The sequence below is a fragment of the Neopelma chrysocephalum genome, unplaced genomic scaffold (genome assembly GCF_003984885.1).
Source record: "Neopelma chrysocephalum unplaced genomic scaffold, ASM398488v2 Primary Assembly neopelma1_44, whole genome shotgun sequence".
NCBI lineage: Eukaryota > Metazoa > Chordata > Aves > Passeriformes > Pipridae > Neopelma > Neopelma chrysocephalum.
This window is the reverse complement of record NW_020897703.1, coordinates 306,240-332,267: the sequence shown is the minus strand read 5'-3', so window position 1 is coordinate 332,267 and position 26,028 is coordinate 306,240. Positions and strand designations below refer to the sequence as shown.

Genomic DNA, 26,028 nt, shown 5'->3' with positions numbered 1-26,028 from the left:
TAGTTGAAGACAGAGCAGACAATTAATAAAAAAAAGGCAGACTATTTTTACCATTTTTCTGAAACATGCCGAGATTACTATTATAACTGTATTAATTTTGCTTTTCAATCACTATGATTTGGAAGCAAAAATATTCAACAGACAAAACAGAAAGGATAATGCACACCTTGAGTGTCTGCCCAGAGACTGTCTGTGTCCATGACGGAGTCATCAATTGTTGTTTCATCTTTGTAATCATCACAAATCTCTGTCTTGTAGTCGGTGAGCAGGATTTCTTCTTTCTGGGGTGAAGCAGGAGCCTCTGGGGAGCCCTCCTTGGGTTCAATTTCCACTTCTTCAACCTCCAGCTCCTCTTCAGCCTGGGAGTCTCCTGTTTCGATGTCTTCCTGCTGAGTAGCAGCAAAGCGCACACTGTGAGAAGCAGATTCACCCTCATCAACTGTTGTCTGCACCACTGTGATAAAGTCATCCTCCACTGTCACCACTGATTCAATAATGCCTTTCAGTTCAGGCACTGCTTCTGGGCTACCCTTGGCTAGCATTTCTTCAGCAGCAGGCTCCCCAAAGCCTGGGGGCATTTCTGATACGAGATGCTGTTTATCCTCTTCTTTTTCTTCTTGCTCTACTTCCACCTCTTCTTCCTCGTGTTCTTCCCCTTTTGTGGCCCCAGCTGCCACTTCACATGGCAGCAGCTTTTGGGTTTCCATAGGTTTCACAGCTATATCAGGAATCTTTTCAGCTCCTTCTGCAGGCTGTGGTATGCTCTCCATCTGGATCTCAGGAGGCTCTTCCTGGAGATGCTCAGCTTTGGAAAGGAGTTGCTCCATAGAAGTCTCCTTTGCTGGTAACTCTGCAGGTATCTCTTCCCCAGGCATCGGAGGTTTTGGAGGTTCTGCTTTGACATCCCCTGGTTTCACAGATTCTCCATTCAAACCTTCTTGGGCTTGGTCATGCTCTCCACTAGATTCATAAGACTCCTCTTTATCAACTGCCTCTTGATGTACCAGATCGGGCTTAGGAACTTTTTCCTTAATTTCTGTTTCTGACAGTTTGGTACCATCCTTCATGTAACTAGGCTCAGTCTTGGAAAGCACATCTGCATCCTTTGCTTCTCTGGAGAACATGGTCTCATCTTTCTGCTGAGCGTCTTTGGGTTCAGCCTCTGCTCTTTTAACAGAGGAAACAACCTCACCAATCTTAGCACCTAACTGACTCTGATTTTCTTGGTCAGCTCTCCTTGCAGCTACTTCCATATCGTGCTTTATAGCATTGTAATCTGGTTTAACCACAGCTTCTGTCTCAGCTATTTCAGGAACAACACTAAGAGTCTTCTCTTTCTCTATCAACAAAGAAACAGAATCCTTTTCTATTGCTATCTCTGAAGCAGATATTCTGTCAAACATGGTATCACCATGTAAATGAACTTTACCAGCCACACTTTCTTCTTTCCTTTCTGACATTGCCTCAGCTCTTGTCTTCTCTGGCTCTGCTCCTTTAATGGGACAGACCTCTTTAGAGTCAACTTGATATTCACTTCTTTCTAGCACAGTATCAAGCTTCTCTTTTTTCTCCTGCTCAAAGTCCCTCACCAGAATGGACTCACCATGCTGACCTAAGTCCTTTTCCCTAAGGAATCCTTCTTTTGATTTTTCAGCGGCTGCCAGCTTCACTTCCACTAAAGACAGGTCGGGAGCCAAGCCGCGTCTCAGTTTTTCATCTGTGCCTTCGTAGAAGGGACAGGTTTCACTCGTTAAATTCTCACTGTCCTGAACTGGAGAAGGGAGTGGGACTGTGTACTTATTGAAAACACAGTAGCCCAAGTCTTCCAGCTGACTTTCAGCTTTTAGAATTACGTGGTTTTCATCTGTCACAGGTGGCAGGGCTGTGCTGCTGTCTTCCACAACAGTGTCAGAAGGAACTGGCTTCTTCTGCACCACCTCAGCATCTGCACTCACAGAGGCTAATCTAGATCTTGTCCCTGCCAAGTCTAACATTTCAGGCAGGTCAGGAGCCAGGACAGCCCCATTTTTGTAATAATCTTTGGCCTGGAAAGATGATTCAGCCGAGGTTTCAGGCTGGACTTTTTCTTCTGGTGTTGCTTTTTCTTCTGCGACATGCTCATCTTCCTCTCTACTATCAATGGGGAAGCAGGGGGCCTTCTCCAGTGCTGGTGTGGTCGCTGGCAAGTAGTCATCACCTTCATCCATACTTCCACTAGTGTTAGTTAGAATATCCGAAGCCAGGGGAGAAAGATCATGCGCACGACCAAAGCTAAATCCTAGAGCTATTGAATCCAGGCAAGACATGGGCAAGTTAATAGACATACTTCTCTGTTCAATTGCAGATCTCCCCCCAAGTCCCAAACTCCTGCTCAGAGTCAGATCATCTTTATTTTTACTGTGAAGTTCTCTCTTATCCCCATAGACTTTGGGGTCAATAGTGAACATTCTTTCTGTTGGGGAGCTGGGTTCTTCAGATGTGTCTGGTGTACAGCTCTGAGCCAGGGTACTGTACCCCATTTCGTGAGCACGCACAGCCTGCTGCTGATTTAATTCTGTCTGTAATTCTTCCTCCTCCTCCTCCTCTTCATCTTCTGGTATTAGACGACCTCTCTGATAAGGCTCATATATACTCTCTTTAGTGTCACTTAGCTCATAGTAATCACTGCCTTGTTTCAGACCATCTGCTTTGAAGGCTTCCTCTTTCAGAGCGGAGGTTTCAAAATACTTTGACATTCCTGAACGATCTTCCTCCTCTTTCATTTGATGAGGAGCTGAAACACTTGTCTTATCCTCCTTGGCATCTTTTTTAACATCTTTTTCTTCAAGACTAGAAGTCTTTTCAGTGGTTAAACCTGGTGCCTCAGGGGCTTTCTCTATTACTCCGGATAACTGAGTGGTATCAGGGTGCTCTACTGTTTTCTCAGGAGTCCATTCATGGCTTAACTTAGCTGGAAGTAGCTGTGTGCTTGGCTCTGCCTCCTTTTTCATGTCTGTTGTTGCTGGGAGCCCACTTTGGTCCTTTTCTTTTTCTGTTTTGAGAGTATCAGGTGACTTTTTAGCTTCACCATCCTTTTGAAAGTCTGCTTTGTCTAGGGAAATTGTCTTAACTTCAGATTTTGTGGTTAATTTACCATCATCTAATATTCGAGCCTCCCCTTTATCATAGAAGTCATACCTTTCTTCCTCATCACTCTCATCCTTGGTCATGTCCTTTTCCTCCCCCCACGGAGGGATTTTCGGGGTGCTTGGCGTTTTCAGGCCATCTACAGTTAGTGCTGAGACTTCTTGCAGAGCTAATGTCCTGTCTCTGTGGATCTGTTCGTCTTTACTGAGGTCTTTGGCAAACAGTTGGTCACTGGGCTCCTGTTTTGTTTTGAAGGCGTCTTTGAGCGAAAGCTCCTGGGGGACAGCAGGAGATGGGCCTGAAGGAAGTTCACTTTTAGCTGCTTCTGCCTTGTGTTCTGGCAGCAATAGAGAACTTTCACCACAGCTGATGGCAACACCTTGGACATCTTTAAGGTCATCTGGAAATTTGATAGACATAACTTGGTTGGTTGATGAGGGCACACCTGCAGTCCTTTCTTCTGCCCTGCTCCCTTTAGGCAGTTGAGATGACAAGTCCTTTTGTTCTTGAGGAACAGGAGGTTTGGCAGAGGGTTCTGCAAAAATGGCTTCCCCTTTCTTCTGTGAATCAGTTTCCAAGACCTTTTCTGATGGAGGTGAAGGCATTTTTTCTTTGTCTTTGCTCTCTGGTTCCTTTTTACCTACAGCCTCTGTTTTTGCTGGCTGTGGAACTAAGGCATCGTATTTAGGTTGCTCAACAGTCTTACTGTCTTTCCCAGATTCATGTTGCTTTGTGTCCAATGGTCCTGCTGCAAAAGGGCGTGCGCCCTCCTGGACACGGAATTCCATCTTCGTGGCTGCAAGTAAATCTGAAGTAGTTTGTTTGGGTTTTATAACAATATTATTTAAAGCACTTACAGGCAGGCAAGTCATGTGGCTTACAACACCTTAGTATGAATGATGGAATGGAGAGGAAGAAAGATGCAAACATGCAGCAAGGCCATCCACCTAGAAATCTACTTTAGAGTGTTAAATCCTAGTTTTCTTTCAACATATGAGGTTTTATAGTGAAAATGTGAGTTTTACACATATAAATGTGACCACTGAAATGAGATGATTTCATGGGAATTCTTCATCTTCATATTTGTATAGAACAGCAAAGCCACAAATAATCCTCACATCATTGGTAGCTTTGCTGGACTCTGTAGCTCTATGTTAGTTTTGCATTAGTAAATTCTGCAACTTTAATTGAATCAATAGTATATTTGTGTGCTGCTGATATTTAAAACATACTTATTTATACATTTCTGCGTCTTTTTGGCATTTTTCTACTACATGCAGCCTAAACTAAAGAGATAATGCAAGCAAAAAGTTTTGCAAGTGCCAGAAGAGGCTGTTTTTTTAATTGTACCACCTTTTAACATTCACTGTTTGGCAAATGACAAAAATTTCACTTCTGTCATGAGATCACCATGTGTAAATCAGCAACAGATCTATTAATAGACCCAGATGTTGAAGGTCTGGTCTTCAAAATGGCCAGTCAACTACAGCTGTAACTGAAGTCAAAGAATACTTGATTAACCCTAATTAAGCTAATTTGAAACTAAAAATACTGCTCTTATACTCTGTCACTAGATTTTCAGAAAGTAATACCTAGTAAAGTTTTTTTTTAATACACACTCTGTTAATCATTAATAGACTGATCTTTTTCTAATATCCTATGGAAAATGATGATTCCTATCACAGTGAAATCTTCCTATCATTGAAAATATTAAGAGAGAGACTGCAGAATGTGGCAGATCTTTCTGCAGTAATTTGTAAAAAAAATTTTATGAGTTTTTTTTCTAAAGCTTGTTACAACTAGCATTGGGCCGATTCTGAATTTCCTCAGATCTGATCTGAAGTCCGTGGAGCCATGGAGCCATTGGAGTCCATGGAGCTATTGCCCTGTTGAATCTGATTTTTTAAAGAACAATTAGTATCCAAGTATTGGTCATTCTTTAAATATTTGTATATGTTAATATTGGGTCTAAAATGCAACTGCCATTCTGAACTCCACAGGTAGCCAAACTAGAAGTCTACAGTAATTTTGCTTCTTTATGTTTTTACATTTGGTGACTGACTTAAAAACCCTATGAAGTATAAAGACATGGCCATTGGGCTGATGTCATCTTTGTTTCTCAGAAATTAAATAGCTAGATAGTGGTTTTCTCTGTGTATCCTACTGTAGTGCAAATGAACAATACCAGTGGTATCTAAACATATTCTGACTGCCAATGTGTGTTCTCCAGCAGGGCCAGCTAGAACACCAACCTGCCAAAGGCAGCATTTCTTGGCCAGGGAGGGAGTGGGTACATCACTACTCCACACAAGATGTCTCTGAACCTCGTTGCACTGGCTGAGGAGAAATACCATTAAAAGGGAAATCCTGAAGCCTAGTTCTTATGTACTGAAAGACTATTGCAGCAAATATTTTGTTCAGAGGGCAGATCAGAACTCCACTCAATGCACTCAATTCTAACTTTCACTTTGAAGGCAAATGTCCCAGTGGAAGTGATGGAAGTTTTTCCTAAGAAGGGCACTGTAGAGGGTTAAACATTTGTAATAAGGTAAGACACACAAAAAATCAGAGTTCTAGCAATGACTGAGGAGAGGAGGGGAGGGGTGGACTCAATGAATGGCAAGGGTATGACATAAGAAGCAATAGCTTTAAGGAAGCTAAACCAGAATGCACTGAAGCGCACACAAAAAAACCAAACCAACCAAACAAAAAACCTGCACGCTGCAAATGAAAACATTTCTACAGTTTAAGCATCTTTAGGTCATAGTCAAAGGCAATAAATCTGCTGTTTAAAAGAAATGCAGATGAATCTCTGCACCAAAAAGAAAAAAATATACACAGATTAGCAATGTGACTGGCAAACACATCCGAGATGGGCAAAAAAGGCTTAGGCAGAGGAATCAGCTCAGCTGCAAAGCACATTTCATCATGGCAAAGTAAAACATCAGGAATCAGCCGCAGCGGTGGGAAACCATGTTGTCATAAAGCACCTACGCAATCTTATTATCTGCTACACACTCTTCAAGCATAATAACAAGAGCAGTCATACTAATAAATGGGAGAAACAGAAAATGAAGCAGCCTTGGAAAGCACTGGAGAAAGCTGGAGGAGGGTTCACCAGCGGCAAACACATGCAAAGCTAAGGAGGACACACCTTCCTCAGCTGAGGAAGAGGGTGTGTCTTTCGGGGATGTTCCCACCACAGCAGTTACACTGTCCCTGCTGGATGCCACACTTGGCACTTTGTCTTCACCACACACTTTGGCCTCCGAACCAGAATCCGGCTGACCCTCACAGAGGCCCTTGGCCTGGTCCAAAGGCTCAGGGGGCCCGTGCTCTTTCCCCATTTGCTTCCCAGGAAGAGCAGCAGGTTTGGCTTCCACAGACATTGGACTTTTTATCGGTTCTTCTTCTTGGGGATGGAAAAAGGAGGTGACATCAACACCAACAGTAAACACCAAGCACACAGCTGAACAGGACTGCTTTGAACACTTTCAGCTCAACATTTTGGATTTAAGTGTGTCAAAGGACTGCTAGCACCCAGTCCATTTTAGTCACCATAGAACTGAATTTTCATTAGGGAAAAAACCAAACTGAAAGCCTGTCTCCCCCAAAGAAGCATGTTTATGCTGTAAGAGGAGAGCTGAAAGTGTTTTAGAGGTACACCTCTCCCAAAGATGACTGTGGGTCAAATAGTCATTGCAAATGGAGATGGTATTGAATGATGGATGGCTCTTAAAACATCAATGCATCAATGAGTTCAAAGTACACTGATATTTTTCTGATATATGTGCTGTTTAATCCAGTACAATACATTCAGCTGAGGTGGAGGAAGGCATTGATTTCTTTCCACTGACCTTGGTAATACTGACTACTACATGCCAGCAAATGAATCTTTGGCAAAATACTGAGCACTTCCAGAGCCTTAACAGGCCTTGTGCATGGCTAATAACTAATGGGTTTTGCAAGATTTCAGCCAATATTTCTACACTGAACGGGTTTACAAACAAGTTCTCCCTTAAGTTGACATCTGAAATCTGTATGTGAAAATCACCATTTTAACAGAAGGACTCTTCATTTCCTCTGCTGTTTCCTCACTGGCCCCCTCATCACCAAATAAGTCAAAGAAACCAATCAATTCAACATAACTTTTTGTTCATCTGAATCTCTAAAATACTTTGCTCACCTTACAGGCTGTTAGAATCAGCACAGTAATATCAAGAACAGTCTTTACTCATGCCATGGCAGAAGAATGATTAGAAAAGTCTCCATTCTGGAATTGCACTCCTGCCACTGCTACTCAGCTGAAATTACTATGCACTATTAGCATTGCCTCCGATAAGAAGTCAGGATTAAATGTGAAACCTCCGATTCAGCAACACAGTTAAGCAGTTGACCAGCAGCAATGCTGCAGGCAACCTGATGACCTCCCTGGGTGTAAAGTGTGTCTTATGATTAAGTATTTTGCTGAATCAGACTTAGAACAAAGTGCTCTCAAATCTAGAAGTGGCTGCATACAGCCTCTTGGTATTAAAACAAAACCTCTTTACGACGGCTCGATTTTTCTCCTGAGATTGGCCCAGTGAAGAGCAGACAATCAATCATCCATTTCAATCATGGCCTTTAAAGAGTGATTTAAGGAACATAAACACTAGCTGAGTCTGAGAAAATATAATTATGTAAAGAACAACACATTATTAATAGCATATAAAATAATTAGTGTTAGATACAATATCTTAAATGAACAGAAGCCAGAAGATTCAGAATCAAACCTGGACCGATGCCTGAGCATTACAGGGATATTTACACATGAGCAGACTGTAAAAGCAGCCTGGCAGGACAGCAGGTCTCCAGCTGTAAGAGGCCCTGACTTGAATAACTTCCTTTACTTTTCCTTTTCCAATTTGATGTTTTGTATGTGCATCCCTTTCAGCTAAAAAATGTTAGGGAAAGCCTCTCATTTTACTCTAAGCCATTCCAGGTATACACCTCCATTTCCTGAGACACTTCACACAATGCTACATGATTAAAAATAACTACTCAAACTAGAAAGTTATCCCTGACTTAACAAAGGAATCCTACATTTTCCCTTTGTGCAGCATACTCTTATGCCAAGCAGACTGCCAGCCTACAGGCAGCAAGTGAGGGGGGCTATTCCATAATGACTGTCTTTCCACTGATGATCCAGCTTATTCCTTTTTTTTTCCTCACATAGATGTTCTGAGATCTTGCACTTTCTCCAGAGGCACATGACTGAAAAGGAAAATGCCTATGAATTAACCAGGCCAGGAGTGCTTAAGTACACATACAGGCACCCCAGCTATAGCAATTTTCTATCTCCCCGAGCTTCAGGCAGACATGCTGACATTAACAAACTTCAGTTATTAGCACTGATCTCTTACTGGTGGTGTTGCAGTTAACAGGCTATATTGTCCTGTTAATTCAGAACAACTCTGGTTTTCTTGAAATGACCCAGTGAGCAGTTTCAAGTACACAGCTCCATCCTCCTGGTACACAAACCTTTCAGTGCTACTTACAACTTTAGCTCCTGTGTCCCAAGATTGAGTCAGTCAAATGCTGTGAAATCAAATGTCATCTATTTTGCCTTGAAGAAGTCAGCTTTCCTGTTAGTCACTGAAATAGATTCTCCCTTGATTCCTCAAAAGCCATTTCACTTTTATGTAACCCCTACTAATAAAATACTACTTACTGATGTGCTCAGGTCATAGAAAAAGGAGGTACAGAGAGACAGTGAACCTTTTTTCCCTCCTTGTTTGCAGTCAGGTGGCACAATGCTAATGGGGTGTGTCCACAAAACAACTGGAAGTCAAACATGACCCATTACTGGCTGAAATCACCTATGCACACTGAGGTAAGACTTACTTACTGTGCCTGCTAGAGGATTAAAGACCTTACACAGCTATCTTTGGTATAGATGTGGGGTTTTTTACCATTGTGTTAACAACTGACTTACCTCCAGTAACCATCTTTTGGCCTAGTTTGCACATTGTTATTGGCAGTATTTCTCTGGCACAAAGAAAAAATGAGCTTCCACTTCTTTGAACTAGCTGCTCCTTTTCCTTCTGCTATAAGCCAGGTCTGGAGACCAAGAGCCCTGATCTAAGCAGGGACCATAGTTACAATGACCCCAAAGCTGCATTCACTGCTCATGCTGCAGCTTTACCTTGACATGAAGAGACTCTTTGAGAAGTGTCACTTCCATGTGGGGAGAAAATACATCTAGGTTTCCCTCCCCAGAAGGCAGCAATCCCAGGTACATATAGAATGGAATGGATGGCAGGTGAGTAGAGGGGAAGAGGAACCAAATGGGACCATGCTCAGTTCACCTTCATCATGGCCCAACAAGACCTCTGTGCTCTTCACTGTGGCACTGGGATGTGTACTAGAGCCAGTCCACTCCGAGCTGAACAAAGGGTGTTCATAGTACTCCTCATCGGAATTGTAGGGCTCATCACTGGGTACAGACACTGAGATCGAGGGGGCCGGGTGTTTACGCCACTCCCTGCTGGCAGCAGGCCCACAGCTGGGGCAATGCTGGAGCAGTCCCACCTCATCCTCCGCCCCTTCATCTACAAATAGACACACACAGACAAACGCTGCAGGACAGACAGAAAGACACAGAAAACACCAGACAGGATGGACACATGCTCTAACAACACCAGCCACTATGTCATGCTGCAGAGTGGGTGGCGCCAGCCAGGCTAGGGGTGATGCAGGATGGAGGAGTGAGCCAGCCGTGCACTTTAACACATGGGCCGCATTCGAGGTGCTTCCTACTGGCTTTGCAAACACTGTAACCCAACCACTGCAGAAAGTGAATTTCAAAAGTACACACATTATTTAGAGGAAAACATTGCACACAAACCACATGTCACAACTATATTATACCTGACTGTATTAAAAACCTCTGAAGTGTCCTGATACAGTTGTATCACCTCATAGCCATCACATAAAATACTTAAAAATGTAAAATTTTAAAAGTCCCTTAATTAAAAAGAAAACCAGCTTACGCTTTGGCCAATGGTGGCTTAATTTTTCATTGTATCTATTTCAAAATTCCCCACTTTCTTCTTTTCCCTGTAAACAAGTAACATTTAAACAACCATAAAAACCATTCCCCAAACAGCTACTTTTTTTTCCCTGATAAAGGCCACACAAAGCTGCTCACAGCATTCTCTCTTAGTCCTATATTTTATGCTGTTGTGCCATGTTTCCATGGGTGAACTAGCTCCCACCTCGGTGTTTGCTAATGCTTTGCAATGACAGCTTTATTCACCCATCACTGTAGCATCGCAGAAAATCACATAATCATCTCAGGACTACACCAGCTACTGACAGCTACGGGAGGGGGAGCTTGAGTTGTTTTTTGCAAGACAAAGGAAAATAATACTACCCAATGAAAGCGACTGTCCTAGCACCTGATCCGTGTATACAAACCTAGAGGGGAGACTTGAGAGCTCATGTAGGCTGAGGTCATGAATAAAGCTATGAAAAATCTAAACATCTACTTTAGACAAAAGAAGTTTAAGCCCATTCTCAGTGTATGACAGCTTGATGAACACTGCATTCATGGTGTGCCTCACGCAACTGCAGCTATTCCATAGCTTCAGGAACAAGTCCATGCTTGGTGTCCCTGGTCTTCCTCCAGTCAATTGTAACTTAAAGAATTTCCTCAGAGCCTCTGAAACTTTCACTCTCAGATCCAGAACATGGAGTCAGAAAGCAAGGCTTTAACACAGGCACAATAACAGATATTAACCAGATCTCTGTGTGTGATCCCAAACAAGATGGCTCACAAATGCTGCTCTAACTGCCATTACCCAATCTGGGAAAGCAACTTTGATCCAAAACAATTCCATCTATAAGAGGTATAAGATTCTTTGTGGCAAACAACAGTAAGTTTTAAGTTTCTTTTTATAGCACACCATGACAAGACAATGCCTGTGTCTTCAAAAAAGTATCCTCTGCTTTCTATGGCAACAGAAAGCAAGTGTCCTGTGATGACACGGATTTCTTCCACCTGGGAAAGGAATGCTGTAGGAGCAACCCATTCAGGCTCAATCACCCTCAAAAAAGAAGGAAAATTAGCAATCCATGGCAGTACTGGTAGCTGGTATGCTGGTGTATCTGCACACACATACCATCCACAGAACTCGGTTTAAGAAAACTATTCTCACTGTTTCTGTCAGGGCATAAAAAGTGCCTGAATCACTCATAGTTCACCTGTTTCACTCTTGTAGTGGAATCCAAACCCCAGATTCAGGGGTTTATGCATTATTAAAAGAGGTAGGTGTGGAAAGATAAGCTGGCAACCAGCTTCTGCCAAGCAGGAAGCTCTGCAGAGCACTGCAATAGGAAATGCTAAACAGAGGGCTGGGCCTAAGCTTCCCACTTCTCTCTAGTACTCAGGAGCCAGCAGCAAGGTTACAGGGAAGCAGCAACCTTGATCCACTTGCAATGCAGAAAAAGTGGGATTTCTTCTCTGCAAAAGCCCCTACAAAATTCTGTAACAGATTTCAGGGGTCTCATGGTTTGTAAAAGGCAAGTTACAGGGGGCGAGCCCACAGCTCAGAGGGCAAGACACGTGGAATCAACTCCCTCCTAAACCCAAGAAGGTTCAAAACTGCAATTCCCACTCCTCTGCATGGTGCCCTCACACCAGCCCATGTACTACTGAGGGCAAGAGTGGAATGAGCTGACACACTTGCCACCTCTTCTGCTGGAACTGGGACATGGTGGAGAAAAAAGGGTAGGCTGATATGGTCAGAAGCAGGACACAGAGAAGGAGGATGTGCCAAAGGAGAGGTTCTCCTTCCAGCAGTGGGTTATATGTATCCAGAGACCCTGCAAAAGTAAAATGCATCGACAAGAGTGGAGAGGAATTCCTAGAACTTCTCTATACTGAGGCAAACAAAGCTGAAAATTCCTTCTTTATAGGCTCTAAATGGATTGTAGGCAAGAAAATACAGGTCCTGCCACTGCTCCTTAAAACAAGAGAACTGACAATAGTAAAAAACCTTAATACATATTATTGTGATGGTCCAAAATCATTAGGAGTGCAAAGTCTTGTATTGTTTGGGGCTGTTACATACGTGGCTATTACAGATTTACATTATTTATCAGTTTGAATAAAGATATTTTCAAAACTACTGCAGATAATTTCATTAACAGCATAATGATGTCTTTAAAGGAGGATATGCTTTTATTTCAGCAACAAGAAAAGTCTTTTGTTATTTTAGTCCCTTCCAATCTTTTTCATCTCAGAGCGTGGGAAAAATCCCTAATGCATTCTGAAGTCCAAGATTAAAATCACTTCTCACAAAGGCTAATTCTGCTTCAGCTTCCATGTATATTTTGAGAATGCCTTTCAAGAAGTAATTTTCCCTGTCAACAGATCCATTTTCATAGGCCACTTGATTCTTTTCAGTTTGCAAAACATTCTTATTTGGTATATAAAGCCTAGCATGAAATGCCTATTTTAAAATGGAAGACAGTCCATCAAAGGCATCCTTCTATCCTGTAACATTTAAGAAAATTTTTACATGAAGACATTGTTGACCATTGTCAAAAGGCATGGAGCACGAAAGAAATACCAAGTTGGCAAGAGAATATTGCATCAGCCCTGCATGACTAGATACAACTGATAAAAGGATTAGAGGGTGTTAGGGAGAATTTAATTTCCTGAACAAAATTATTCTATTATAGTCAATATAAATGAAATCATTTCAATAAGGCAAATAATTTTCTTACCTTCTGCAGCAGTTAAAAAGGACAGGTTCATCTGAATATTTTTCTGCAGCCAAATCAAAGAAACCTACTCCACAGACTCCTTTCTCTCATGAAATACAGTTGACCCACAAACCTCTCTGTCTTTTCTACCTTTTTTTTTTTTTTTAAATTGTGTTTGCTGCATGGCTGGCCACATCCACCTTTGTCATGTCTACAACAGTGATTTCCTTCCTACTATGACTGAAGGAAGTCTCTCGGATTCAAAGCAATACAACACACACTGACAAGTGCATTAGGAAAAGCTTCTAGGAGAAGGGGAAAAAAGGTCTAAGGTAGATACACCAAATGCTCACTGTTTTTGTTCAACAAATGAATAAATTGTATTCTACTGAGCAGAAAGACAGACAATGTAAAGATGCATGAGGATGGACAGCCAGGTGGTATAGGGAATGGGAGGTTTAAACAAGTACAGTAAATCTGGGTCAAACCCTACTGAGGCAAACTCTTCTGAACGGGAGCTTTGCCTGAATAAAAACGACAGGTCTGGCTCACTCAGGTCAGCAAAAGCTCAACTTACCCACAGAAAACAAGGACTCCCATCTTCCAACACAGAGAAGAACACAAGATTTCTACTACAATTAACTACCTTGAGTTGACAATATTGGTATTTTGGGGAAAAGCAACATAATATATTTCTGGTGAAATTATTTCCAAGTTCCTTCTGTTGTTGAGAGCTGGACATGAACGAGATGCTTCTAGCAGAGTGCAATAATGACTCAGCACATCATTTCTGTCCCTACTTCCTCTATGAACTCACCATCTGCTCTGGAAAATGAAGAGTTGAATCAAAATCTTGTCATGGTATGTTTTTAATAACCATGACATTGTAAATCATCAGAAATATCTCCCAAACACTGACCTTTCAGTTCATGTAACCACTCCTGTGGGGTAAGTAAGTGATATTATATTACTTAATAGTAAGTAATTATATGAACTCAATTCTACGTGCAAGTAAGGAGAAAACCAACAATGTTATATGACTTGCTGAGTCATATGCAGAGCTAGGAACTGCAGGGTCTGGCAGCTGATAATAACCTCAAGTTGTATAGTGTTTTGCCACCTTCCTGTGTTAGTACAACTAGCAAAATGCTTCCAATTTGCTTACGGGGCAATTTACAACCTCCTGCCAATTAATCAATATAAGTACTTTACAAAATCCTAAAATACGTGCAAATAATACAGCTGATAGAAACAGCAAGCAAAGTTAATCCTCAGCCTGAGGCTAATGGAAGAACTTTGACATTGGCCTGAAGCAGAAGAACATGCCCATTACTGTGATATGAAAAATTAAAAAGCATACACTGGACTAGCCAAGTGAACTATATATTAGAAAACAGAGGTAAAATCCTGGTAACAATTCTAAAAACCTTTGCTAATGCCTTCCTTACCACTTTTCAATCAGTAGTTTTGATTGCCATTACCTCTGTGTGATGAGTCCAGGAACTGTTTTTTTTTTAAACACACAGTGGGCACATGTTTTTTTTAAAAACACAATAATCAATTAATCAAGTTCTTTACATAGGTTACTAACCATATCCAGTAGGTATTTCAAGTAGAGTGGACTGACAAATGTTGTTGTTAACAGGGCCTGCAATAGCATTGTGTCAAAAATGACTGCAAGATGGAACATGCGTGATTGCAGTGTCCTAATAAACTGACAGTCAGACTATGCTAGCACATGAAATAACAACCATCCACTTGCAAAATTCGTAGAGGTTGTGTGTTAAAATACCAAAGTTTGTTCAGCAGATCATAGGAAATTATTTTCATGCACTTACGTAACAAAAAGACAGAGAAAATGCTAAAAGAAAATCCAAGAAGGAAATAAACGGACACAGAAAGATGCTACTGATATGGCAGAGTTCAACTGACAGTCCCCTGGAGACTCCAAACCCAAATGCTTCTCTCTTTTCCCCATGACATGGCTCAGTTTTGACACACTGCTGTCTCCCTGTACGGATGGCCTTGATGCAATGGCCTTGTCTTCTGTTTGAACAAAGCACTGAGCACACGCCTACACTGCAAAAACTTCACTGGCATTTAGACCTCGGCTTAACGTTAAGTCAACACTTCAGTTCTTCACTGGAGGAGATTTTAGCAGGAGGAAAATGCAGTGATTATGGGCTACTGACATCGAACATTCGTTGTGCAGAACGGAACATAAATTTGCTTTGTGAGACTAGAATGTGACTGCTGCACTTTGTGTACAGAACCCCCAACACATGCAGGCACTGAAGCATGAATTACTGGTCGAGGGCCAAAGAAATGATTCAACTCTGAATCTCCTTGCTTTCATGCATTTAAGATTCCAAAGCTAATGGTAATTAAAAAAAAAAAAGGCAGCCAAACAATATTAAGGAAAGAAAGATGACCCATACTGAATCGCAGTTTTGGCGACCACACTGGAACAGCAGACACCTTGGCTCACATTGCATACAACAGACAAGAAGGTGAGCAGCACCACCTCTTTTTCTTTAGTATGGACATACTTAACACATCCTGTCGGTTACCTCTGTGCATGTGTCTACCTCATCCATGCATTGCAGCTGGTTTGCAGATGGGGAGTTATTGCTGGGAATGGCTTATCTTTTCACATGAAGGTGCAGAAAGTATCTCCATGTTCTGATTCCCCCATCCTTTAGATTCATGTCTCATCCCTCTGCTGACAGCTGTGCACTGCAATGTCCAGGAGACCCTTACCTTCCTCCAGAGCTCCGGTCTGCTCAGAAGCTGGCGACGGGGGCGGGGAAGGAGGCAGGTTGGCTGACTCTTCAACTGCTGTTAGGAATTGAATGGTGAAAATGAGACACAGCAATTAACTGCAGGAAGACCAATGCATGATGCAAGCTGCAGTCAGCCTGTTCTGCCCAGTTGAGGATAATTCCTCATTCCATGACTCCCACTGGGGACTCATATCTACTGGATTTTCAGACAGACCCTTGCAGAATACACAGACAGTCATAATAAAAGAATTTTTTTGTTTTGTTCTGTTTTTTGGTGTGAATTATTTACAAGATTCTGGCATAGAGTACAATATAAATATCAAGTAAAAGATAATCTTTTAAATCAGTATTGCTTAGAAAACCTTCAGTCACCCAAGGCAACACAAATAAAGCATCTGAGCACGAGAGATATTACAAATTCACGCCAGCTATCAGAAACTGACATCCAATATGTTCCATCTACCTTGAGTACGTGACTGAAAAACATTCTTCACGTTTTCTTTTCTTCTGCTGAGTTCAAGGTTTATCACAGAAAACATGCAAATATTGCTTGTCTAAATACAAAAGACATCAGCATAGGGAACTTAATGTCAGTCGTGACATAACAGTGATTCAGTTGAGCAAGGCACAGTGAAAACTTGGATGCACTTAGATTAGGGTTTAGATTTGTTCCCCGTCACAAGATTAGATGCTGAAACCAGATGATTTTTTTTCAATTATTTTAATTCAAGTATGATGAAATCTCAAACAAACTGCTTCTTAAATGAACTTAGAATAACCTCTGTACCTGATCTCTTACCAATCACTTTGAGAATTTTTTTTCTTTAAAAACAGATCCACTCCTGGGGCTTAACCAATGTTTAAAAAAAAAGTAATAAATCTGTTTTAACAGATCTGTCTTATCAATAGCACCTCTCAACAAGCAGATATAAGTTTCCAATTCAGGGCTTCTTCCCAAGCACAGAAAGGCCACTTTCAAAGCCCCAGCAGAACTTTCCAAGCTTCCTCCTATTGATTTTAGTGTGGTTTGGAAAAGACTGTATGGAACTTGTCCTTAAGATGTGCTGTCCAGGGACAGAGTATTTATAAATTCATCACAATTCAACTGACCACAGGAACTGTAACACCAACAATTGTTAACCGAAGACATACTTCTCACAATGTTTTTTAAGTGACTTATCTAACTAGCTGGAACTGAATATCCATTTTGCCTCTCCCAGGCCCCAGTGAAGAGATCTGTAGTTATATAAGTATGAAGACATTTGCAGAATTGGGGTCTTCCATGTGAAACTGAGTGTCTCCAAAGTATGAAATTACCAGGTGACACATGTCCCTGCTGCAGTTCAAAGTTAGTTCAGTGAAGCAAAAGACCTTGGGAACCAAATTTCCAACAAATATTCTAAACTAGTCATTGACTTTAATTCATCCCTGGGCAGGGTCCAGCCACTGCACTGAAGCAAGTGGAGTGTCTGTGGGGAAAATACCACAAGGCATTGTTTTGATTTAATCACAACGTAGGTGCACTCAGCAGAACCTGTCCAGGGCAGGCCTGAAAGACATCCCTACCTCAGGATGGACTATGGCCTTTCTCTGGCCTTTGGTGTACATGTTTTGAGCTACTGTAGAAGTTTTCTGGCAAGGAGGAGGCACTTTAGGTACAAAAGGCTGTACACCTACCTTCTTATATATATATACATGTATATGTATATACACACATACTTCAGAGAGACATTTCACAAAGGAGGCAGCAGGAGGATGGGAACACGGCATGGACCAGTGGCAGTGGTACTGTTCCCAGTTTAGACCACTGGCATTTGCTTCCACCACATGTGACTCCTTTTCCCACAATCTTCCCTCACCCTGCCCGGCTGCTAATCCCTCTCCGCCCTCACCTGCTGTGTCCCATTCCTTCCTGCTTCCTGTTGAGGTGCTCCCCCTCTCTTTATCCGAGCAGCTACCGCCCAACCAGCAAAGCCTGACATCCTTTTCTATGCTCTCCTCCACCTTTGCCTCTGCAGACATTAATCCTTCACGCTGTACACAGCTGAGCCCATCGGTCCCACCAAACACAGCGAGGAAGCCCCTACCACCAATAACACTCCCGGCTGTGCCACTCCGGAGCCAGACACCAGCTGGAGAACTGCTGTGAGAGCAAACAGGGAATGAGACAGTCACAGGGCACAAAGAACCAGGAATGCAAGGATACTGCCATCAGTATTATGTGGTTCCAGTATCTATCCAGCGGTGCTGTGGTTCACCCATGATCGTAACCAAGGTGAACATGTGGCTGGCACTGCGTTTTGTAACACACACACACACAACGTTTGCAGGCACGAGGGTACTTGAAACATTCTTTGTCTCATTTTACCTAAAGGTAGAGGTCCGGGCTGATCTTTGTGCTGAGCTTCTTTTTCCTGCTCACCTTTCAGAACTGCTACAGCTTCAGCTGTTACTACTTGTACTATCCTCGCAGACACTTCTTCTGTGGCAGCAGCAAAGTCAGGGAAAAAAAAAAAAAAAAGAAAAGCATGCTAATCAGAATGGTGTTTTAAAATCATAAAGATCAGCTTAATCAATAAAAAATGGAGGCTGACTTAATCCATTTTTAAAAGGTAATCTTTTTTTTCCTGAAATACAAGAAAATCAATTAAAAATAAAATAAAAGGATGAGATATTCCAAAGATCTCAGCAGAAAATGCTGAATATTTATAAAAATCAGGAGCCCAGCCTTTACAGCAAAATACACAAAGCATCATTATTAAATGTTCTTTCTGACAGGGACAATGTGCAGTAACTGCAAAATTTTAAGATGATCATTTATTAAATGTCTAGAAGAAATTTTGCAGGTACTGTTTTGCAAACAGGGGTAGAATGGCCAGCTGAGTAATGGGATTTCTTGACATTTAATATATGAAGTGAGCTGCATTCTAACATGCACTTTGGATGCTATTTCCTCCTTAACAGCACACACTCAGTATGCATCAAAGGCACTTCCCAGACAGCCATCTATGCTGATGAGGGACTTGAAAAAAAAAAGGGCCAAGTAACATTTCTGTACAATCAAAATGCGTACTTTGTCTTCCTCACCCCTTTTTAAGGCTGCCACACATAGCCTTATTTAAACAGCAGGTCTGAGTAGCATGCAGAGGAATTGTAGTGGGTAACATTTTTTTTGCGGGATGGGCTCTTTGGTCCCCATCTTGGACGTGGGCTTGGCTCCCAGCTGTCACTCTCGCTGTGCTTGGAGCAGGGAAGGGGACTTGCGTGGAGCCGGCTCAGGCTTGACAGACCCGGGTGCCATGGGAGCCACACTGTGATCTTCCCCACCACCCTCAAGGTGTGGCACGGCCAAGACGGGCTGAGGAACAGGGTGCTCTAGTGACCAGAGGGCAGCAGTGGAACCACCGAAGGAGCATATATTTCAAAACTGAGAAGCTGTGTCTCATCTCGGCTCCAGAGCCACTCAAAGGTGCAGTGAAATGTCATCAGGCACACAGCTGCATGTGGGAATAACCAGAGAGGCTTCCTGCCCTGTAGGAAGTTCAGATACCTTGGATCTAACAAATCAAGGTCTTAAGGGTTGATCCAGCAGAACCATCTACAAAAGAAAAAGGGTTTCTTGTTCTTATCTGCACATTAGCCCACTGTCACTTAGTCATTAGTCAGCCAAACTCAGTGCAAATAAACCCCTTCAATCTCCAGCTCTGTCCAAGTGCTGGTTGAGAGCTGTTCCCAATGCAGTCACAGCTGAGCCCCAGGGAAGGCCACAAGCTGCATGGTCACAGCCCACCAGCTGCACTGCTGGGCACACACCTGAGAATAGAACGAAACCTCAGTGCTCCTCCAGCCCCTGCATGGGGACAGAAGGCTGTGATGGCAGATGTCAATACACCCTGCTCCTGTCAGAGCCCCCATTAATCACCATCCCGGAGGCAGGAATAAAAGCTCTCTGCTCACCCATTACTGTGTCCTTCAGACAAGGACTGGCCAGGAAGGGCAAGTATATTTAAATCAATGCCCTACATGTAACTTCACAGCAACCATGCTGACAAGGGACGCCATTAGATTAATAGTGATTTCTTTTCACAGCTAGTACTTTTACAGATTTCCTTTGTACTTTTAATGTAAAGTTATTCCTCTTTGTTTGTCATTTAGAAAAGCTGACTTTTCCCCCCCCCCCAAAAACCACAGATGTGAGTTACTTGAATTTCACAGCCACGTTTGTCTAAAACCAAAGTGCTAGGTTAATCTTTCTTTTGAACAAACTATTTTATGAGATATTAAAAATCCCCACCCACTGGCAAAGAACATTCCTAATCGTTGGTATTTATATCTTACAATTCATTTCCCTCCTGACTGGTCACCTGTAAGGCAGTGACTGCAACAGTTCCACTGGCTCCTGCCAATAGCAAGAGAGATAGACGAATATGTCAGAACTACCAAGCAATGAAAAAAATAAGCTGATTTGAAAAACTGTTAACCCCAAAATATATGAATATAAACCTGCCAAGGACATATCCAGACTAGAAATCCAAAGATGCCGCTTTCCTACTGTCAGCAGAGTGAAGTGCTGGCAGACTTCAACATAGGAGGAAACAAATTAACTGGCTTTGAAATGGGGCTCGATACATTTACGAAAGGGACTACGTGATATAGTTGCCTGCTAGCAGTAGGAGACTGCAAACAGCAGCTCTAGTTCTCTGTTCTTCCATTCAACAACATGCCACTAGTATGAGATCAAACTCCCCTCGGTGGTTAAGTAGATCGAATCGAGCACCATAACCCCATAAATCAAGTCACGCATGTGGCCAGTCCTACAGACCAAAGAACAGGGATATTGATTTAAAGCCCAGCAATCTTCCCAGCTGCCTTTCCAAGGCCTGCACCTCGTTTTGGGGCTTTTTTGAATTTCTCCTGCTTCCACAGCTGCTGGATGCTGGGGATGCTTCTCAGCAACTCTTGGTTCCTTCCTCTTGTGAGAAACACAGAACAGACACTTCCCAGACCCTCCCAGACTCTCACATGGTGCTGCTGTTGCAGAGCAGTGGACTGGACACAAATCTGGAATCTTTACAGGCCCTGACAGCTCCCTGTGTTGTGAGGCACAAGCAGCCTGCAAAGAACAAGGGAAATCCTGGAGAACGAACCTGCGGCTTGGCCTGTCCTCTTCCTGCAGGCACGTGGTGTCCTCCCCATGCCAGCTGTGGTGTGCTGCAGCACCCTGCACGGGTGGGACACAAACTGCTCTTCCATACAGCATCCTTGGATACCTGAGACACCCCTGTTCAGATGCTGCCTTTTCAGAGTAGGAAAGAGTGTCACTCCGACAGCTTTGGTGAGCACAGAGAACAGCTCAGAGCTCACAGAGTCCCACAGCTCCAGGAGACCCCACGCCAATAATTGCCACCACTTTACACCTGGAGGATGTGACACATGGTCCTCCTGTCAAAATTTCCATGAACCTATTAATGACAACACCGCCGACAAAAGCGACATCATCAAGTTTATACTGTTAGTTCAGGTGAACAAATCAAGACTCAACGAGGAAGACTGTAAAGAGAATAAATTTTTTAAGCTTATTTTTACACGAAAAATTTAAGAACAGGCTCCCATGAATTTCTGATATAGAATATGCAAATGTATACCAGATTTAGTACCCTGGAGCAAAGGTACCAAGGGAAACCCACTTGGGGAACTGCTTTCCATCAGCCAAACTACTGCAACCCTTCTCCTAGCAAGGTAAGACAGATCCCTATTAAAAATTATCTCTTCTGTTACAGAATTTATACCTGCTCCCATCTAGCCTGGTTCTCTGGTGCAACTGAGCTCTCCCAGGCTGGAAGACAGTTTCCACCCTCTCAGCTCTCTTCCTGAGTTAATTTCCTTGGGACAAAAACAATGTTCCACAGGGAGATATGTCTGGGGGTGAAAGGTTGCCTCCTGAAAAATGGAGATTTCAATTTCATGCTATGCAAAATAAGTAAATAAAAATACAAATGGCCTCTGGGTTTGTGCTTTATTTTTGTTTGGTTTGTTTTGTTTGGCAGGGTTTTTTAATGGAGAAAGGCTTATGAACACTCTGCTGATGGATATTTTGGGTGACACAGGAGGCACGGGCAGTTCACCAGAAGAGCAGTGATTTTGCTATACATGGCTGCTGCAAAAGGACAGACATTTCTGTACTAATGGACACTATAAATAGCAGATCCAATGGGTAAGTCAAATCCTCACAGGGCAGCTATTGAGACTTTTCATAGTTTCCTCATGGTTCAGTTAAAGTTCAAGGAAGCCTAATGATACAGAACAAAAAAAAAAAAAAGAAAAAGGAGACTTAGTTAGCCTGGATGCCAGGCAAATTCTTAACAGCCTAAAAACTCTGGATTCATTAGACATAGTTTTGCTTGTAGATATTTTGTTTCACTCTTCCCCTTTTCCTTCTTTTTCCCTCTTTCCCCGTGATTCTACTTTGTGCAACAAAAATTGCACTAACATATTAAAAGTAACACCAAATAGATGTATTTCTTAAAGACACAAGAACCTCGGCTTCACGTTATACTCCAGCAGAATGAAGAATAGCAACATGCCTTTCCTTTGCGTTTTGCAGAGAGTAAAATGCTGCTCCTTTTTAGCAATGTCATCTGCTTGTGATACAGGACACAGACAAAGCTTCAAAGTTTGATTTCAAGGAATGCAGTAGCCAAAAGTACAGGCAGTCCTTGGATGTGACGTCCATAATGGAGAGGAGATATTGTGAAAGACCCTCAGCATGAGCTCTCCAAAGCCCCTTGACAAGGTGAGGCCAGAAGCTGGCACAGAGGGACAGTGCTTCTGCTGCTCCCTTGAAGGTTGTCACTTCAGACCGAGCTCTGACAGGGCTGTGAGGTCAGCTTTGACCAGCTGCTGCCAGTGCCATGACTGCTCCCTGGCAGGAACAGAGGACTCTGCCCTGCTGAGAGGGCAAGCACCTGTCTGGGGCACTACACTAATTTAAAACCAAAGTTAAAACTCAAACGAGTAAGCACTCTGTGCTCCTGGTTTTGGAAGTAGGCCCAATTCTTCTATAAACCCCAGCCCCCAAAACACCAAATCAGGAGCTCTGGAATCTCCCTGCCCTACAGGTAACTCGGGGACATAAACTCTTTCAGAGCATTGGGATGCACAGGGCGTGCTGAACCAGCTGCTGATGGTATGGAGAGCTGCAGCCTTTCCTCTTGGCTGTGTTTAGAAGACCTGCTGCGTCCAAAGGCTGCTCCCCTCCTCACAAGCAAACTCGAGCTGCCCAACCCTCACCCCAGCTGCTCTGGCACTGACATTTAAACTGCAGTAGGCATCATACAGACACTCTCTCCAGACACCTGAGCCCCCCTTCACTGACAGAGACTCAAGTAGGGGCAGTTAAATGAGGTTACATGCCAAAGCACGGCTAGAGCAGAGCCCAGGATACGGGATCAGATCCTGCACAAGGCCAAGATGTCATTTCAAATCCCTCCTTCATTTCTTATTGATGCTGCTGCAGTTGTCAATGGACTGCAGATGTCTCCACTGGCACCTGAATCCATTACCTACAGTACTTTCATTTCCCAGGAAACCTTTCCGGTCCATTAACTTTTCTAATGGACAGGTCTACCAGCCCCAGAGACAGATTTACAGATGGTGGCAAGAGTTTTATAAAAGGTGTCTGAGCTTTCACCAAATACCTCCAGAAAAAAAACAGGCAACTATAAAGGCAAGAGCAAAAATCAGATCTGTGACACACCTCCGCAGTGATGTGTGGTGTCTGTTCCTTTTGTGCCCTTTAAATGGTTTTCCTTCAGCCTCTGGCACTTCTTCCTCTTCCAAACTACCATGACCTCAGGCTCCATGAAGAAACTGAGTTTCTTAAGAATACCACTTCCTAGATCAAATTGGTTGGGCTCAGTTGTTTGCCTCTGACAGCCCTCATCCAGCAGCGCCTTTTATCTTCTCTTTCTTCCCTACCCCTCCATGCAATGCTTTATGATTATTTTGAGGACTGTTTTTGACAGGAGACACTGCCTATGGGCAGAGCTCACGGCATCTCCCTGCCTTGCAGGTACCTGACCCGGCACTGCCACAAGGAACCTGCTGGCAGAGGAACCAGGGCTGGTACAGCTCACCCTGGGAAACAGCCTGCTCGTCACCCCAGGTAACAGTGTCAGTGATTTCTCAGGCCAGCGTTGCTTCAGTCAGACCAGATTTTATCTCCCCAGCTCTTCCTCTCCTTCCATGCCTGAAGCTGCCTGTGTTCCATTAATGCCATTCAGCCAGATCACTCAGCCCACCTATCTACCACTTCTTCCCACTTGAGAACCCATTTCACAGCACCAGGGACAACTCCTCCTAAAAGAAAAATGCATTTCACATCCCCACAATTTCACCAGGATGCTCTTCCCAGACTGGAGCAGCATCACCCCTCGCTCTTTCTGGCAACATCTCTATCCGACGCCACCACGGTGGCAGCACACCTTGAGTTTGCCGTAGCCATGGAAGATGCCATCTGGTCTCTGTAAAGCACAACTCATTTAAGGCATAAACAAAGTTTAACATGCTGGAACTGCACGGCACAACAAACGCTCCAGGAGAAAACCAAAGGAAAGGGATGATAGGAAGGAGGGACAGAAAGGAGGAGACTGAAAATTGTGACAAAACTTCTCATGCATTCACAGTGCCACCCCGCAGACACCTACCAAGAAAATTAAAAGTCAGCTCGGTTAAGGCAAACGGTAATTAATGCTCCTGGAGCATTGAGGCTAAAGCAGGGTTTAAAGAAAGTTGCAATCAGATGGAAAGGATAAAATAATATGTTTCATTAATTTTGCTACATTTTAGGGAAGGAACACAGGCAGAGCACAGCAAAAGGATTATCTACATGTGTGCTTGCAGAATTGGGAAAACAAAGCAATTTCAGTCAAAATGTGCCTGTCAAAATTCTCAGTGGGGTGCAGAGCAGTTTCCAAGGTAACCAGCACTAATTGTTGGCACAGTGGAAGCCAGTCAACAACAAAAGCACAGAGCAACCTGCACTGCTTAGTGAGGCAAAACACCCCACATATTCCTGCAAAAAGGAAAGATACAAAGCGGTTATTTGCCATCTTTGACAATTTGAAAAGCAAACAGGACCTATGGATTTTTTTCCCCCGGGGTACTGCAATTCCAAGTGCAGCAAGACTATAAACCAAATAGCTATTCGATTTATTTAGAGGCATTAGCTAGTCCCCTAAGGACAGGCCCTGAATTCATGCTCAGCTCTCCTGGAAGCTGGTGGATGACTTGTTTCAGTCAAGACTGCTGAAACGTTGGGGCAAAAGACCCAGGTGTCACCCAGTGACATTTGTGGAGGAAAAAACAAAGATACAGGCTGGACTTAATCACTGGGATAATGACAACTCTACGTCCTGCCTTTTTGCGCTTGGATTAAAAGAGAAATGCATAACAGCAATCAAAGCAGCATGAGTAAGTTATATAAACCCCAAATAATGCCAATAGATTAGTGCTTGCAACTGAAGAAAAAAAGCAGTGACATAGCTTTACAGAATTCAAATACTGGCTTTCAAACGGCTTTTGTGAGTGTAAATATTTTGCTGTAAGTAGGTCCTTAATCTGGATGTTGGCAATATCAACAGCAATTGGCAGGAGGTATGAAGGCAAATAATAGGAACATCAGCTTTTAAATTAAATGCAACCACAACACAACTGACAAGTATCATTTCCCTAATAAACTCGTTGACTTTAAGCTACTGCAGCATCAATGGGCTTAATTTAATCACCAGGATTCATCAGCTAAACAACAGAACAGGTCAGAAAAGGCTTGTGCTTTGAGAAAGAAAGAACTTTGACTGAATCCCCAAGGTATAAACATTCAGAATGCCTCAAGGGAAAGATGTACTGTAGTCACTATGTGAGAAGAGCATGAAGAGGTGAGCTACAGCTGAGTACCTGACGCAGCAGTTTCACACCCTGGTGAGCCACACGGCAAAGAGCTTAGGCCTCTCTGTTTTGGGGTACTTCAGGTATTCAAAAGTCCCTCCTGTGTTCTCTTTACCTCTACATTGTAAATCTGAACCACCATTATCCAGCCCCTTAAAACTGCTGGACTTGATCTTGGAGGTCTTTTCCAACCTTAGTGATTCTTTGATTCTTATGCTATCTGCATTACAGGAGAGTAAATCTGGTGCACAACTGGTGTCAGACTGGCTGTGCTCTGGTGCAAACAGGAGGCTGGAGGGTGCCTTTCCCGTGCCCCCTAGGCTGTTGTGCAGCACTTGGGGAAGCAGCAGGGAAGCTCGGGCTGCCTGTCCTTGGATTGCTGCCCTGACTGCATTTTCCTGATCACCTTCTTCATGGAGAGAGT

General features: G+C 43.0%; 1 protein-coding gene across 33 annotated transcripts in view; it reads right to left on the bottom strand.

Moving 5' to 3' along the window:
• Positions 1-26,028, bottom strand: part of MAP2 (microtubule associated protein 2) — a 222,979-nt gene that overhangs the window by 35,435 nt on the left and 161,516 nt on the right. For 15 of the 33 annotated variants that reach the window (XM_027677935.1, XM_027677941.1, XM_027677937.1 and 12 more), the window contains 4 exons: positions 18,028-18,141; positions 15,637-15,714; positions 6,281-6,538; positions 167-3,922 (listed from right to left, as the gene is read on the bottom strand). In XM_027677935.1, the coding sequence (XP_027533736.1) occupies positions 167-3,922; positions 6,281-6,538; positions 15,637-15,714; positions 18,028-18,141 (4,206 nt within the window). Of the gene's footprint in view, positions 1-166; positions 3,935-6,280; positions 6,539-15,636; positions 15,715-18,027; positions 18,142-26,028 lie in introns of all 33 variants that reach the window. The other 18 variants (XM_027677960.1, XM_027677961.1, XM_027677964.1 and 15 more) reach the window with 12 other exon arrangements.